The sequence below is a fragment of the Malaya genurostris genome, chromosome 1 (assembly GCF_030247185.1).
Source record: "Malaya genurostris strain Urasoe2022 chromosome 1, Malgen_1.1, whole genome shotgun sequence".
NCBI classification, from domain to species: Eukaryota; Metazoa; Arthropoda; class Insecta; order Diptera; family Culicidae; genus Malaya; species Malaya genurostris.
This window is the reverse complement of record NC_080570.1, coordinates 119980737-119998523: the sequence shown is the minus strand read 5'-3', so window position 1 is coordinate 119998523 and position 17787 is coordinate 119980737. Positions and strand designations below refer to the sequence as shown.

The following is a 17787-nucleotide window of genomic DNA, read 5'->3' as shown; positions in this document are numbered from 1 at the left end:
AATCTACCCCCTTGGACAAGGACTAGTGAAGTACATGAGATGGCCTCCCTGGATATACTAGAACAAAAATTCGAACAATACTGCACGAAATTTGAAGAGAGGTGCTCAATCTCTGAAATACAAATAATTCAAAATTTGTACGTATTAGGTTAGGGATAGTTATAAGTAGGTAGACATTTTATAAATAATTAAAATAAATATTATGATTAAACATTAGTATGTAAAACAAGAGTAACTAACACACCTAATATTAATAACGAATCGTATGAACAACAAAGATGAAAGGCCAAAGGGTCAAAACACTTGTACTGTAAAATGTTGATGTAATACACAAAAATAAGATTAATAAACAGATATTTATGCAAAAAAAATTTTTTTCCTACCATTGCTCAGCAACTGTTCCCGAAACAAGACACACGAGAGCAACATCGAGGACCTGTCGTCTCACTGTTTCCCGTTGTGTGAACAGGAAAAGGAATTTTGGCAAAGGGGCTGTCCGTACACCGCTGCCAGTAGCAGGTATAAAATGAAATCTGATGTGAGAAATAGCGTCATTTAAGTTAAAGCAACTACTCTGAACGCACGAGACACCGTCAGCACGATGGCATTGAAAACCAGAGGAAAGGCAGCCAAACAGTCCAGCAAGGTCCATTCAAAGCACTTTTCAGTGCTTTTCAGACAATTCAAAGCACGTTTCAGTGCTAAAGATCATCATAAAGAACTAGTTGAATTTTGTCGTTTTCCTACCATTTTCTGAACAACTGTTACCGAAGACAAGACACACACGAGAACCATCTCAGATCTAAATGCAGATCTTGTTGATTGTGACAATTCAAGGCACTTTTTAGTGCCACAGATAATCATGAAGAGTTAATAAGTTTACAATATTTCCTACCAAAAGATTCATCAAGATGGAAATTAAAATAATTTGTACCGTCACTAACACATTCAATTACGAACGGCAATGCGAAAGCGAAAGTGATGATGTTGAACACATCTTCATACTAGTATGGGGTCGTGTGAAAATATGCCATGCGAAACAGGGTTGCCATATATACAGATTGATCTGCATCATTATTATTATTATTATTATTAAAATTACTCTTGCATACCGAAGATCGTCGATACATTTCAGATCAGGCCATTGCAATTGTCTCGTACTGAAATTTCTAGAAGAATCAGATATCTTCGAACTTCATAGTTTCAATAAAAATAAACTACAAATTTGTCGTACCCAGCCTCCTACATTGGCAAATTATAAAGGAATTGTTTCAAGTTTGGAATATATAGTTGTAGAATAGTAGCTGTTTAATGTAACTAATCTGTACTTTAATGTAGGTGTATCGCTTCAAATTCTATTAGTAAAAAAGAGGAAAGCTTGCACAATTCATACAATCAATCAACTAACTTATATTCGGAAAAGTGATGGGAGCGTGCCAGTTTTTTCGTATTCACGACATCCAGTTATGTCTCTGACATTACCCACCCGCCTTCTTTTCTGACGAAAGTAAATATCGCCTACAGAAAATAATGTAGAGTTACGCTTTTTTAGACCTATCGTCGTCACTTTCAAGAGTTATAAAGTAGTATTTAACTTTGCTCATAAATGTTATGAATAGTGCTGAAAAAACGAAACTTATAGCCTATGATTATAGCAGATCACTTCTGATATATATATATATATATATATATATATATATATATATATATATATATATATATATATATATATATATATATATATATATATATATATATATATATATATATATATATATATATATATATATATATATATATATATATATATATATATATATATATATATATGTATATAGAATATATCAACAAAATTAAATTGAAATGAACGGTGTATTACAAGTTACTTTGATTGCGATAATTTTTTTCATTGCGTTCTTGACAAAGAATTCAAATCAACTGCACATTATCCTTTCTCTCCGGGAAAGTTAGAACGTAAATGAAAATTATCATTTTTATAAATTGTCTATGAATTAAAAGTTCATATACTAAGCGATCTGCCTCTTACTGTGAGCTGTTTTGCGAATAGTTGAAACTTTTAGTCAAGTCATTTGAGATTTCAAAGCTCTGTGAGTAAAACTAAACTACCTTCTAAATCAATGTTACTGTTTGACATTTGAACTAAATAAGCAAAAGTGAGTACAAATTACTCAAATATCTGCGAAAATGGCATCCCTGAATGTATCTTAGCCTACTGAGTGAGAGGTTAGATTTCTCATTGACAATGACTCATTTAATCTGTTAAAGAAGGATAGCAGCACATTTGGAAGAACGAACGAATGCTCATGTACACATTTCATCTCATTTAGAACTCGCTTTTTAAGAGCCGAAGGTTCGTTCAGCTCGTAGCTTGTTTTCGCCCTACCAGTGCGGTGAGTTGGTGAGCTGCGGTTCTTTAAAAAAAATGCTGTGAGCTGTCTGCTCACTTTAAAGATTCGATTCACTGGAACAGCTCAGGAGCCCATTTCTAAGATTGTTTCGCTACATATAATGAAATATAAACCTAGTTTTAATAAGAAATAGGATAATAATATAGATATCATTATTAAGGTATATTTCAAGAATCTATTAAAAATTTCAAGTTGAAAATTATGTGGCCGTATTAGGCTGAACTGTTATGTCACCCTAAGACAAGACCTGACAACCGAGGGGGGCTGCTTTTGTTACAAATTTTATGTCAGAATAGACCAGTTTCTGATTGGCTGATTTTGGTGTTGTTGATAAGAAAAAAAGTTTTGCAGGGTACGCGAGCAATGATGGCAAGTATAGAGAAAATCAGGAAACAAGTTTATTAAAATGTATAATTTTGGGTCACCAGAGATAATGAAAATTTTCTAAGAATGTTTCATTGTTTTTTCGACCTCTCCTGTGTCGTGATTTGTTCTTGGATTTCTGCTATCTATGTTCATCCTTTCAATTTGCTGTAGCCGTTCTTCATGGAATTCTTCGAGTCAATCCTGTCATTTTTTGTTTCTGCTTTCAGACTACTAAGATTGAAGTTTGTATAACAATAATTACCGTTGTTTTATAGAATTTAGACTACAATCTATGAATATGCTAAGACTACTTTGTATCATTTATTTGAATAATTTGAGTTGTATCTGGATTACTAAGCAATTCAATTATTATAATATTTATTTCACGACATATATATTTTTTTATTAATTGCTCTCTCTGGTGGCTGGACTATTCTACCACAACCTGTAGGGGAAGGTGTTCGGTTGCCGACAGTGTTCAGTTGGTCGGCACCCCACTGTAACTTTTGACAGAAAGCAGATAGCGTCATTCCGACAAATGTTATGTGTGTGTAACAACAGCACGTTTTTTTTTGTGCCGAATACCAAAGCAAACAGACGCTTGTACTGAAGACTTTTTACATACTTTTGAAACTTCGATTGTTTGCCGACATTCGTCAGAACTTACACTTTTGAAAACTGGCGCGAACTTTTTGTTTTTGTTAGCTAAACTTATTGTATGTCCTGGCATCTCTGGTGATATGCAACTAGTGGACAACTTGACGGCTTCAATACATCCGTCATATAAGTGAAAACTTTGGTTCTCTGGTTCTGTTAGCCATTGCGACTTCAAACAAATCGTCCAAGTCAAGGAAAATGAATTTTAACGCACTGATTAATGCCATCAAACGTTGCTTAGTGGGTAAGAAGCCAATAAACTTCAGCAACGTATTCAATCCCGCGAAGCCGGTGGAAGATCGGCCTAATCAAAGGCGAAAGGCACCATCAGACAATGAATACTTTTGTCCAAAATGCCTCCGAAAAGAATAAATTTTGTTTTTTATTTGAAAAATTGCAGTTAGCTTAGTTAGGTAGGGACTTTAGCTTTCCATTGATGTATAGATGTCTGCATAATGTGCACTTAATCAGAGGATATAAGCTTAAAAGAAAAGGGTGCTGTTAACCGAACACTCTCCCCTACAAACAAATCGAAAAAGAGTGAAACTCTTTTTATGTTGATTTATTCAGTTGATATAGAAGAAAATTGGAAAAAAATTACAATCAATCACCTATCAATATTCACTTTGATGAGGAATTCCGAAAGACTTGGTACTCGCTGAAAGCAACTCATAACAGTAAACGACAAATTTTCTCTTTCGTCTGGTGTTGAAATTAATACTTTATTTTCTATAGCTCGCCTGTAATTCCTTTCAAAGTGGATGTAGAAAGGTTGATTATTGGCCGTTATGACAAAAAACGCGTGATACCTTTGAACAATATACCAACAATTCATTCATTTATTAAAAACTAGCTGACCCGTCGAACTTCGTCTCGCCCGTTTTTTTTATTTATGTTTTCGGACAGTAGAATTGTCAAACGTTATGCTGTTAATGTATCTTTCCATTATTTTACTGATTACTTGGCTGCGATGAATTCATAAAAAAATGTGAATATGTTAAAAGCTTTTGTTACGCAAAAATAAAGCGATTGCACCGCGAATCATCTTTTGAGTCAGTGCATCGAATAGCGATTGTTGATCTGTCTCAGACTATGGTTTCGACATATGGAATAAAAAGTGAAGCAAAAATAACTGAGATGACTACTTTAAATTAGAACAAATTTACAAAAGCTGCCCTCGCGACTTGTAGTTCGTCACTTTTCGCTAGTCTGGTGATATTATTTAATCGTGTTTGATGAATGTTCGTAGCGTGACAATCACAGGAAAAAAATTCCATTAACAATTTAGCGATAAAACTTTATTTTTACTTTTAATGTATGACTTCTGGTCAGTCAGTAACTATTTAGTAAATTTTTTGGTGTGGGGGAGTGGTGGGCAAAAAAAAATTAACATATCAGAGACTCGGATGTTTCGCATCGCTAAGTTCGACTCCTCTGGTAGACGGTAAAAGTTTAGATGCGAGAAATCTTCTTCTTACTTAAATGAACCTTGTTACGTCGAATTTTCCGCACTTTATCTTCAAATCCTTACTCCTCCTTGAGTACTATGGTTAGTTTGATATTGTTAAAAAATCGAATGATAAAATGAGTAATTCTTGGACATTCGAAAGTTCAAGTTAACATTCTCTTAAATATTGTATCCATTAACTTTCACATGAACACTGCATTCGTTTAATAGTTTTATCAATAGTCATCTCATTAGTCAACACCACATAATTTTGTTTAGTACCCCACCTACAATTGATGAATGGTGGAGTTCGGCACTGAGAATCTATATCAGAAAGTTTTATATGAAAATAATGTGCAGTTCTTCTGTTATAGAGGAGTGATTGTACCAGTATGCAGCTTATCGTTCGAGTCAATGCATAAAATCTCACAACTAATGGTTTTCAATCCACCAGAATTTACCCGACGCGAACGAACTTCGGCATGCTAAATTCAAAGCAAACCTCTATGATTGATCTCATTATTTAAACAGCAGCATCTTATCATTGATTCGTACAAAAATCGTTCTATTTATAAGGTGATTTGTTCAACTCACGCCTACGATGGCCAACAATAAACAACTAACTGATTACATTGCACACAATGCATCTTCTGGTAAACAGTATCAGAACTTTTGATCATGTTTACGGTATAGCTAGAACACCCAAATGCGTTCCTTCATTGAATCATTTGGCAATCAATAATGTTGATACCCAATTAAGCACGTGGCTCGAAATGACGAACCACATGAATTCACACAATACAACTCGTTGCGCGCCAAATGATTCTTTCAACGATCTAGTATTCCTTTCTTCGACGACCAAACACTTATGCAACTCGTTATGCGCCAAACACCTATCAATGATCTAGCAATCATTGGCGACTTTTCCAGTGGAAAATTCCATTGTCCATACAAAATAACTTTATTGGTTTTTCCCACTTTTCCGGTAAGTTTTCCTAATTTTTTTGATGTACGAACCCGGTGGGGGTAAAAACTGATCAAACAAAAAAAAAGCATCTCAATCCGTCCATCCGTTCTTACGTGATGCGATTACAAAGAATGATCTCTGCATTTTTATATATATAGATTGATCTGAGTACTATATATAAAGGGTGATTTTTAAAGAGCTGGAGGGTTAAATTTTTAAAAAGAAAAACTTAAGAAAATTGATGTTATCTTTATTGGAATCAAAACAACGATCGATATAATTTAATGATAGAAAGATGATTCAATTTTCGCACAATCTCTCTCTCTCTGCAACATATCGGCCGGTATTTCACGAATAATGCCACCGGCCCATAATCCACTCCAAACAGTAATTTTTTGGGATGCATTGGTGGCTCTTGAAATTCAGCTGGCTGGTCTTCACTCCAGATGCGGCAATTTTGCTTGTTGACGTATCCATTGAACCAGAAATGAGCTTCGTCGCTGGACACAATTTTGCGATAAAAAAAACTACAAGGATCAGCCCCATGGGGTTGTTCGAGCCGTTGATGTGGAACAAGGCAACCAAAATTTCTAATGATCTACAATCAAAAAGTTCAATCAATCCGAACCAACACCGAACATCATTTGTCTTGATTTGCATTTGTTTTATGACCGACGAAATTACACCATTATCCCAAATGCATGCAATTATATCTTTGTACATACTTGCGATTTCGATAATTAAGCTTCTCTTCGCCAAGCTTGTGTTCAAGTTTTTTATGCAAGCAGTTTTTTTAGCGTTAAGTTTCTCTACCATTCTGCGATTTCGGTTGAAGCGATAAACTATTTTTCATTATCAATCGAGTTCATCTAATATAAATTAGAAATTAATCTTAAGCACTCAAAATTTATCCAGGGGTAGTTGTCAATTTCTAATGAGGAAACGACATAACATGGAATTCCGAGCTTGCATGACATAAGATCAGAGTATACCAATTAAGGGCTGACGCAAGTGTGTTTAAGGGCGTTTTAAAGGGCTATTTTCACGCTTCAAATCTGATTTTCTCAGAAACGGTGACGAATATAAAAAAAACCCAACAGACAATCTCTAAGAAATTTAGTTTAGATTATTCTGTGAAAATTTCAGAATGATTGTTTGACTTTAGCAATTGGGAAAGTTTTTTTTCTGAATGAAGAGTTGCATAGCTGAAAACGGCAACTTTCAACTTGTTCATTGAAAATCTCGCCTTCAAAAGCATGGATCAAAAATCTATCTTGACAATGTCTAGATAATTTAGTTTAGATGCGATTAATGCATGAAATCATATATGTTGTCGTGATGAAAATTAAGTGAAAGTTATTTTTGTGGAGGTAAGTCGATTTCTATGTCGGCGCCATTTTAGTTCCCTGGTAACGTAACGAAACATGAGAGAGAAATAAATCGGCTCATCAAGGCTGCCAAACAAGCGGTAGCTTTATTGGATTTTATGTGATGTAGTCAAACTTGTAACCGAAAATATCAAAACTTTATTGGCCACCCGGCCACATCGAGAGTCATTTTACACATTTACGAGAGAGCATGAAGAGAAATGTAATACGCACAGCGAGCGACACGGTTTTACGCTAACAATTGGCAGCAGCCCTTGAAGCTTCAAATCGTTTTATGGCACGTTTTTGTCTTGCTGTCTAGCAACAACCTATCTCTAGCATGCTAGGAATAGGACTGAAACGTTAGCTTTTTTTTGCATAAATATCTGTTTATTAATCTTATTTTTGTGTATTACATCAACATTTTACAGTACAAGTGTTTTGACCCTTTGGCCTTTCATCTTTGTTGTTCATACGATTCGTTATTAATATTAGGTGTGTTAGTTACTCTTGTTTTACATACTAATGTTTAATCATAATATTTATTTTAATTATTTATAAAATGTCTACCTACTTATAACTATCCCTAACCTAATACGTACAAATTTTGAATTATTTGTATTTCAGAGATTGAGCACCTCTCTTCAAATTTCGTGCAGTATTGTTCGAATTTTTGTTCTAGTATATCCAGTGAGGCCATCTCATGTACTTCACTAGTCCTTGTCCAAGGGGGTAGATTTAGAATCATCTTTAAGATCTTACTTTGAATGCGCTGAAGCCTAAGTTTGTGTGTTCGTGCACATCCCCGCCAAACAGGGACTTCGTATTCAATTGCGGGGTAGATGATTTGTTTATAGACAGCCATCTGATTCTTCAGGCATAGTTTAGATGTTCTACAAATCAGCGGATACAGAGACCTAATGAGTATGCTGCATTTTTGAACGATTTTGTCAACATGTGACCTGAATATCAGATGTCTGTCAAAGGTGAGTCCTAGATAGATAACTTCATCGGACCATTGAATGACCTCATCACCGAATCGTATTCTGCATTCGTCTGATGGAACAAGTTTTGGAGATCTTGAATGTGGAAACAAGATGACCTGAGTTTTTGCTGCATTGATCACAATTTTCCAGCTTGTAAAATATTCTGTTAAAGCGTCCAGACCTGTCTGTAGTTTATTTTTCAGAGCATTAATGACACGACCTTTGTAAAGAATGGCAGTATCATCAGCAAATTGTGACAGAACACCACCACCTGGAAGAGGTGGGATGTCTGATGTGAAAATGTTGTATAGAATGGGACCTAGGATACTTCCCTGGGGTACACCAGCAGGAATAGTAAATCTTTCTGAAAGTGCATTATTCAGAGAAACCTGGAATGCTCTATCTGCAAGATAATTTTTGATAATTTTAATAAGATACATGGGAAAATTATACCGATGCAGTTTAAACACCAGTCCATCGTGCCACACATTATCGAATGCCTTTTCAATATCCAATATTGCCATGGCAGTCGTTTTGGACACTGATTTGTTTTGCTGGATGACGTTGTTAACCCTTGTGAGCTGGTGGATGGTGGATCTTCCTTTCCGGAACCCAAACTGTTCTTCCAGAAATATATCCTGTTCATCTGCGAAAGCAAGAATTCGCCTTTGTATTGACTTTTCAAACAGCTTGGATAGGGCAGAGAGTAAGCTGATGGGCCGATAGCTCTTGGAAAAGGAAGGATCTTTCCCCGGTTTCAAAACTGGGATAACTTTAGCTAACTTCCACATTGAAGGGAAGTAACCAAGCTCCCAGCACCTGTTAAAAAGTTTAGCTAAGAAGACAAATGAGCGAATACTCAAATGTTTCAGCTCAATGTTGAATGTGTTGTCGAAACCGGGGGCCTTCATATTTTTAGATTTTTTCACAAAAGCCATCAGCTCATTCGCAGTGACTCTACTTTCCTCAGGAACTAAGCTGTCTGATTGGTCAACCTCAGCTACGCTATCAGCAACGGCTCTTTCATATGGACTAACAATGTTGAGTCCTAAATTGTGAGAACACACAAACTGCTGGCCTAGCGCATTTGCCTTCTCTACTGGTGTGATTAAAGGTATTCCTTCAGCTGCGTCCTGGGGTGACATCAGAGGAGGAATAGGCTTCGGTTTTTTCTTAAGCACCTTCGTTAAGGACCAGAAGGGCTTTGAATGTGGGAGAATTTCTCGAAGCTTTTGCTGGAAGTTCCTGTTGCGAAGCTCAGATATCCTTTCCTGGATTATCCTAGTTAAGTTGTTATAAGTAGTCTTCCTATCTAGGATGCCAGTTCGTTGATACTGCCTCCGGTAGATATTCCGAAGTCGGATGAGTTTCTTGGTGACACTGTCGATTTGAAGAGAGGAACTCGGCATATGTTGTACTGGAACCGTCCTATCACGAGCGACTGTGATTGAATGCTGGAAGGAAGATAGGGCCGCATCGATTTCCATCGGGGAATCTAGTGGAACATTGATATTAATAAGTTGATCGGCGATTTGTTGAAATTGGACCCAATCGGTGCGATAATAGTTCCTCCGAGGTTGAATAGGCACTGTTTCTGGTGAAGATCCCAACGTCAATATTACTGGAAAGTGGTCAGAAGAGAGCTCGTTGGAGACAACCGGAGAGCTGTCTATAGCGATGTTGCTGATGAATATATCCAAAATGGAATGAACTCCCGATCTGGAAAGTCGCGTTGGTTGATCCGGAGCGAAGATGTTGTATTGTCCAGCTTCGTAATCTTCGGCAAGTACGAATCCGTTTCGATTCTGTCTTCTGTTTCCCCACAGCTCATGCCGTGCGTTCAGGTCCCCAGCAATGATGAATTTGTTCTGTCGTCGAGTGAGCATAGCCAGATCTCGCTTCAATGATGCACACGTACCATCTCGAAGATTGGTTTGTTTGGGGCAGTACGCTGCAATGATGATGATGGGTCCCATCGTCGTTGTAATCTCAATTCCGATGGCTTCTATGAGTTGCAATTTAAAGGCTGACAGAAGCCTGTGCTGAATGGATCGTTTAATGGCAATGGCAACTCCCCCTCCTCTGGTAGTTGCCCTGTCGAGCCTGTGAATCCTGTAATTGGAAATAAAAATAGAAATTTCAGGTTTAAGATGAGTTTCAGTTAAAATAGCAATATCGGCATTCTTCTCTTGAAGAAAGTCGGACAATTCAGCAGTTTTGCTCCTGAGTGAGCAAGCATTCCAATTTACTATAACCAACTCATTATATTGCATATTCGATGATGAATGTGCCTAAGGCGTTGATTTGCTCTAACCGCGTTCTGCAGTTTCGTAGTTTTGTTGTCATTGTTTCAAAAATGACGATCAGTTGTTCAGCAGAGAATAAATCACCAGAGTCATCCTTTGCTTGTGGTTGATTATTGCCCCATCCAGGAGGGATTCTTGAGGAAGATTCTTTTTGAGATCCAGCGGCTGAAGTCTTTGGATTGCTGCGAGGAAGTGGCGGCAAATTCGGAATATCCCTCTTCGGTGGGAGCCGTGGGAAATTAACTTCATCCTTCTGTGGAACATTCTTGCGCGTTGATTGCTTGCGGGACGCCTGTTGTCGAATTTTTGTGAACTCAGCACGTTTGGGACACGATTTGCTAGTAGATGGATGGTCGCCATCACAGTTCACACATTTTACAGCGATGTCATCTAGTAGGCAATCGTTGGTATTGTGTGGTTCGGCACATTTCCCGCACCGACTTTTCATGTGGCAATTCCTCGCTCCATGGCCGTAGTTCAAACAGTTCGTGCACTGTGTGACATCTCGATGTACCGGTTTATACTTTTGCCATTCGATGATTATGTGAAATAACGATTTAATCGTTTTCAGTTGACTCATGGTGATGGAGCCCTTCTCCAGATGAATCAGGTACAGTTGATCTCTAAACTTTTTATCCGTATTATGTCGCTTCATTTTGAACACCATCAAAGGCTTTAGTCCAGCCTCCGACAGTGCCTGCTTTAGTTCGGCTTCCATCATGTCGGGTAGTCCTCGAAGTACAACCTTCATAGGTTTGTTGGCGGCAATATCGTGTGTGAAGTATTCCGCTTTTGTCTGCTTCAGATAACATTCCACTCCTTTGTAGTGGTTCAAAGCCGGAACAGTTATTTTGTAGCCTTCAGTACATAAACGGATTGTTGCCTGTAGTCCTTTGCTGATCAGTGTGTTGAAATCCGAGCGTAGAGTTGGTGGGAAGCCCTTCAGGTAGAAAGGCGGCATTTTTTCCTTCTTCTGCAGTTCCTCTTCGACATCTACTGGCAGATCAGCATATTGGTTTTTACTCAGCAAACGGTCGTTTACCTGTACATCACTTGGCTTCAGACGCTTAGCATCCTTTGGATCCTTCTCGGATCTATGGCGGTTTTTACCCATAGCTTGGGTAGGTAGACAACTGCGAATAAAAAATAAAACAAAATCGAAATTAGTCGTAGTAGGTTATTCGTCTATCCACATCGAGTGTTAGATGACGAATGAAACGTTAGCTTTAATTTCGCTTCTATTTATAGATTCGCGTGCTTCCAACAGCTTCGCTTTTGCATCGATTGACCAATCAGAGCGATGCTCTCTCTTTGATACATCGCTTACTCCTTCAAAACCGTCGACTATGGCAGGGAAATCCGGTATGCTGGAGATTTTTTGCAGACAAAATAGGACACTGCTAGCTATTAATCAACATTTCAATGATATACAATTCAAAATACATGGCTATGAACATTCAAATCAATACGTAGAAATATTTCCTATCAAATGATGAAATAATATTAATAATTGATACAAAACAGACTGAGCTGTAAGTGTTTAAAACCTGACCACATTTCTACGTGTAGTTTGTGATTTGCACCCCTAATAAAGATGTGTTCCACATCAAAAGTGGAGCTTCCTCCAACTTTGTCAGCGCCCATTTATGAATAAATTATAGACCAAAAGACGATTCGTGATTAAATTATAGACCAAACTGAACAAGTTTGGCAATGACACAAGACACGATTCACGCGTGATCTTATTATTGCCAAAAAGATACCAGCTAAAAAATCACCCTTTACAATGATTTCCAAATAGGAATTGAAACTAAATTCAAAACATTCATTGGCGTTTTTGCCTTTCTCATATAGAACGATTATGCAATCACTGTGAAAACCGACTTTTGAACCGAGGCCCGGAGGGCCGAGTGTCATATACCATTCGACGCAGTTCGTCGAGTACGCAAAATGTCTGTGTGTGTTTATGTGCGTATGTGTGTATGTAACGTTTTTTTGCACTAACTTTTCTCGGAGATGGCTGAACCGATTTTCACAAACTTAGATTCAAATGAAAGGTCTTGTGGTCCCATACAAAATTCCTGAATATTTTTGGATCCGACTTTTGGTTCCGGAGTTATAGGGTAAAATGTGCGAAAATATGAAAATATGTTTTCTAGCTTTTCTAATAGATGGCACGACCGATTTTCATAAACTTAGGTTCAAATGAAAGGTCATGCGGTCCCATACGTAATTCCTGAATTTTATTTGGATTTGACTTCCGGATCCGGAAATATAAAGTAAAGTGTGTTAAAAATTGTATACCATCACCGAAAAGGGCGAAAAACCGTAAAAAGTTTTTTAAATCGACCTCAAATCTTCTCCAATCAATAGTTTTTATCATTAGCTGGTCAAACAAACCGATTTCGGTTATTATTTTTAGGGATCGAAGAAAATTATTTTTAAGAATACCACAGTATTATATATGATGGTATGATTGATATGAGAAATTATTACACTACTAGGTGGATTAAAACAGCTTTTTCCATTTGCTGTTAATATGAATTTTTCCTTCTTTGGTTGGTTTGGTTTACACTTGCTTAGAGATTAGAATAATCCAGCGTATTAATACTAAAATACATCTAAATTTTTGTCGTATTTATTCAGTCTGTAATATTTCCACACATTCTTTTCAAAGAAGGGCTGGTTTTCGGAAGCATTTCGTCGATATCAAATTCTATATTCGTATTCAATGGTTGAATTCAGGGCTAAAAAGAAAATCTAAGAATCCAACAATCCAAAACATTCATTAGTCGCACCTGCTACCGAAAATTGTTTCCCAACGTTAGACTCTCGAAGCATGATCGTGTTCACTTCACTCGCATTGACCTAAATATTTAACCACTCAAAAACAAGATTTGGCTTTAGCTACATCGCGTGGGAGTCATCGCGATCAGCACGTGTGGAAAATTCTGAACATTCTGCTGTTCATCTGCGCATACCAACGCATTGGTTTCGTAACTACATACCTACAAATCCCAAATCACTGTCAATTTTTCTTAATTTTTCACCCGACAGTTTTCACCACTTCACCCAGTGCATCTCGTAACTCACCTCAAACCTTACTAGTTTGCCAGCTGAACTGTCAAGATGTCGCACGCAGTCGTCATAACACGGACAACAACCACCACCACGAGTACCTCGAATGTCATTCTCAACACTGGCTATCTGAGAACGACACCCGGCCTACTGAAGCTTGCTCAATTGGTTAGTTTCTCACAATAATTTCTCTCTCTCACGACGTGAGTAAATTGACGTATATTTCTCTTTTTTTTTCTCACATCAGATCATTGGCGCCATCAATGTGGGATTGGTCGCGTGGCATCTCCGTCGTTATCACTCCGTCTATGCCAGCGGAAATCCCGAACTTTTCTTCCTGTTGATGGCCGTGGCCTTCCTGATCGGTACGTTCTGCCTATTGGTGTCCTGTTTGGTGTCACTCAGCACCGGTGGAATCATTTCCAAAACCATCTACGAACTGGTCTACCACACCATTGCCTTCCTGCTGTATCTGATAGCGTCCATCATTCTGCTGGTTGATGTCACCAACGGAAGATACTACTCGAATCTCAAGGATGCCTACATGGCTGCTTCCGTGAGTGTTTACTTGGCGCCTTTTTAGTGAGAATATTTCATCAAAACCTTTTTTGTTTTCAGATCATGGGAATAATCGTGTCAGCACTTTATCTGTTCAGTGCCTTGTTGGCTCAGCGATCCTACCGAGGAATCTAAAACACTGGTGTTCAAAACCAAACTGCAGTAATTTTCGAAGTCATTTACTATCCGTCTTTTAAGAGTCCTAGCAACAATACCCACAAACTATACTGTCTAAAAATTACGTTTAGGTGTTTCATGGCTACAAAACTAAAAGGAAAATCAGTGCCTCCAGCAGCTTGTGTAATGAAACAATACAAAAAAAGCTTTTTCAAATTTCAGGAGTTATGTTTTAAGGGAAAATCTGATTACGTTTTACATTAGAAGCACATTACATTTTAACTGCCAGTGAAGTGAAGTCACGCTCACGACGAACATCACTCGAAACAGAACCTCGTTAGGCAACAACTGCATAAGGAACAATAACAATCAAATTAGTTCGCACAATTGTAACCCTTAGATTGGAGATTTGATTTTTTTATATATATATCTATATATTACTGTAAGAAATAAATGTTTTTTCTTCCCTGTCGCCAGATGGGTGGATTGTCGAGAATGGAAAATTCTATCGAAGTAGTAGGAAAGAATTCGTGAAATCGCCCAGAAAAAATGGACTATTTTTATTTTCTGTTCAAGCGTTTATAATTCGGTTCTATTTGATAATTAAAATGACTTTCCAAAAGAAATATCTGCAATCTGTTTTCAAAATCTCTAGCTCTTAAATAATTTCTGCTTTTTCCTCGATGTACGCGACGTCTATAATTCTTATCGTGCCAGCAAGTAGGCACTGCTATTTCAGTGCGCACGAATTTGACATTTCTCTCCGTCTATTTCTATGGACGAGATTCGATGCGGACACGCCTGAGGGTGCCATGCTCCCATTAAAGTATGTCGCTAATGATTTGCACGTAAAATGTAAGAGCTGAATATCTTAGTAATATGCGGATGTTCCAAACATCCAGGATACATGCTGATGGACAACGAAACGTTTGTAGAACATGGAAATTATGCAGGACAACAAGTGTATGTTATTACGGCTGGAGAAGATTTATCCATCAGATATGAATTCGGTTTTGTTGACAAATTAGCAAGAAAATATTTCTTTTTTGTCATGTGATTTGCAGCTGCGAACGATAAACTAAAATATTCGTTACTAATGAGTCTTCGAACTGGAAGTACTCCGATGAAGTGTTCCTGATAATACACATTCTACCATTCACAAAAAAAAAAACATATTATGACTTTGTACAAATTTGGCTAGCTGCCACTACAGTCGAAAAACTCTTCAGTGGTACAATGACAATTGAATAGATTTCATCGTAAATTACCTCAACTCACCCAATTGCCGTTAAATTCGCCGATTGATCAAGTCTGAGATCTGTTTTCCATGTTGAACTTCCAAAGTTATGTTATGAGTTTTTTACATGGATTTCCGAAGTAGTGCTTTTTTCTACGCGGATTATCTGTTCTTTCCGCCTCGCCTTTATTATATGCGAATTGTTTTTACGCGAATCTCTGAAGAATTTTTTTTTCGCGCGGATGTCCGAAGTTACGCGATTTTTTGTTTTGCAAATTTCCGAAGTTACACCCTTTTGTCGTGAATACGACTTACTTTACTATGGGGCGCCTTTTCGAAATTAGCCATATGGAAGAATGGGCAGAACTTAATCGTGAATATCTCGACTTGTATTAATGGTAGCAACATAATTCTTTCACCATTTCATCAAAAATATGATCAGGAATTCAGGATAATATTTTGATCAGTGTGCGATAACCACAAACAACTCAAAAATTAAGTTTTCTTAAAATTTGAAAACAACGCGGAAAACACCTTACTTTCGCTTGGGTTTTTCGCGCAAGGACGACGATTTTGAGGTAGTCAGGCACATATCTTCAACTGAATGCGTATAAAAGGGGAACCGTGGTCAAAAATCGATCATTTCTTTTCGTGCGTTCGATGGAAGCAGACGTCGTGGGAGTGGAATCATCAACCAGCAGCGACGGACCAAATTGAGTTCCTCAATTTGGTCCTTGTGAATGCTAGAACAGAATCCCTACAGCATATTGATAATTTCTTTCAATAAATTATGCAAATCCGAAATGAAATAATCGACAATAAAATTCTGTATGTGGCTATTTTTATAGCCGTAAGGACCGCCCATTAGTGAAAAAGCTACAAACGAAATCACATAAAAGGAAATCTCTTAACAAAAATTCAATCAGTTTGGATTCAATCACCACTGCGAGCAGATGTGTTTTGTGTCGTCTGCACGCTTTCGACAACAGCGATTACGTCACAGTTGCCAGTCATTAGCATTGGGAAAAAAAACAACGGTGGAGAGCATTGCACAATATCAGCCGTTCTAATGGCTCTAAAAGTTTTCTAAAGAACTATTAGGATTTGTTGTTCGCAAATCGTAGGGAAATATCCTCAGTTTACTGCAAATCAAGAACATTTTGCTTAGATTTGTGCACTTTCCGCTGTGTGAAATTCATAGTAATCGAGATCAAGTGAAGCCTTTTTTTGCGAAAAATGTTCCAGAGTTTAATGTCGTAGAGAATTACGCAATTTGACTCTTCTGAATGCTGGAAACGAATCCCTACAGCATATTGATAGTTTCTTTCAATAAAATATGCAAATCCGAAATGAAATAATCGACATTAAAATTCTGTATGCGGCTATTTTTATAGCCGTTAGGACCGCCCATTAGTGAAAAAGCTACAAACGAAATCACATAAAAGGAAATCTCTTAACAAAAATTCAATCAGTTTGGATTCAATCGCCACTGCGAGCAGAGGTGTTTTGTGTCGTCTGCACGCTTTCGACAAGAGCGATTACGTCACAGCTGCCAGTCATTAGCATTGGAAAAAAAAAAACAACGGTGGAGAGCATTGCACAATATCAGCCGTTCTAATGGCTCTAAAAGTTTTCTAAAGAACTATTAGGATTTGTTGTTCGCAAATCGTAGGGAAATATCCTCAGTTTACTGCAAATCAAGAACAGTTTGCTTAGATTTGTGCACTTTTCGCTGTGTGAAATTCACAGTAATCGAGATCAAGTGAAGCCTTTTTTGCAAAAAATGTTTTAGAGTTTAATGTCGTAGAGAATTACGCAATTTGACTCTTCTGAATGCTGGAAACGAATCCCTACAGCATATTGATAGTTTCTTTCAATAAATTATGCAAATCCGAAATGAAATAATCGACAATAAAATTCTGTATGCGGCTAATTTTATAGCCGTTAGGACCGCCCATTAGTGAAAAAGCTACAAACGAAATCACATAAAAGGAAATCTCTTAACAAAAATTCAATCAGTTTGGATTCAATCGCCACTGCGAGCAGAGGTGTTTTGTGTCGTCTGCACGCTTTCGACAAGAGCGATTACGTCACAGCTGCCAGTCATTAGCATTGGGAAAAAAAACAACGGTGGAGAGCATTGCACAATATCAGCCGTTCTAATGGCTCTAAAAGTTTTCTAAAGAACTATTAGGATTTGTTGTTCGCAAATCGTAGGGAAATATCCTCAGTTTACTGCAAATCAAGAACATTTTGCTTAGATTTGTGCACT

At 37.5% G+C, this 17787-nt stretch overlaps 1 protein-coding gene across 3 annotated transcripts in view; it reads left to right on the top strand.

Moving 5' to 3' along the window:
* Window positions 1-14774, top strand: part of LOC131425637 (uncharacterized) — a 52940-nt gene extending 38166 nt beyond the window's left edge. For all 3 annotated transcript variants that reach the window (XM_058587686.1, XM_058587684.1, XM_058587685.1), the window contains exons 2-4: window positions 13583-13771; window positions 13851-14159; window positions 14222-14774. In XM_058587686.1, coding sequence (XP_058443669.1) covers window positions 13655-13771; window positions 13851-14159; window positions 14222-14296 — 501 coding nt within the window. In that variant the 5' untranslated portion in view covers window positions 13583-13654 and the 3' untranslated portion in view covers window positions 14297-14774. The remainder of the gene's footprint in view (window positions 1-13582; window positions 13772-13850; window positions 14160-14221) is intronic.
* Window positions 14775-17787: the final 3013 nt, after the last annotated feature.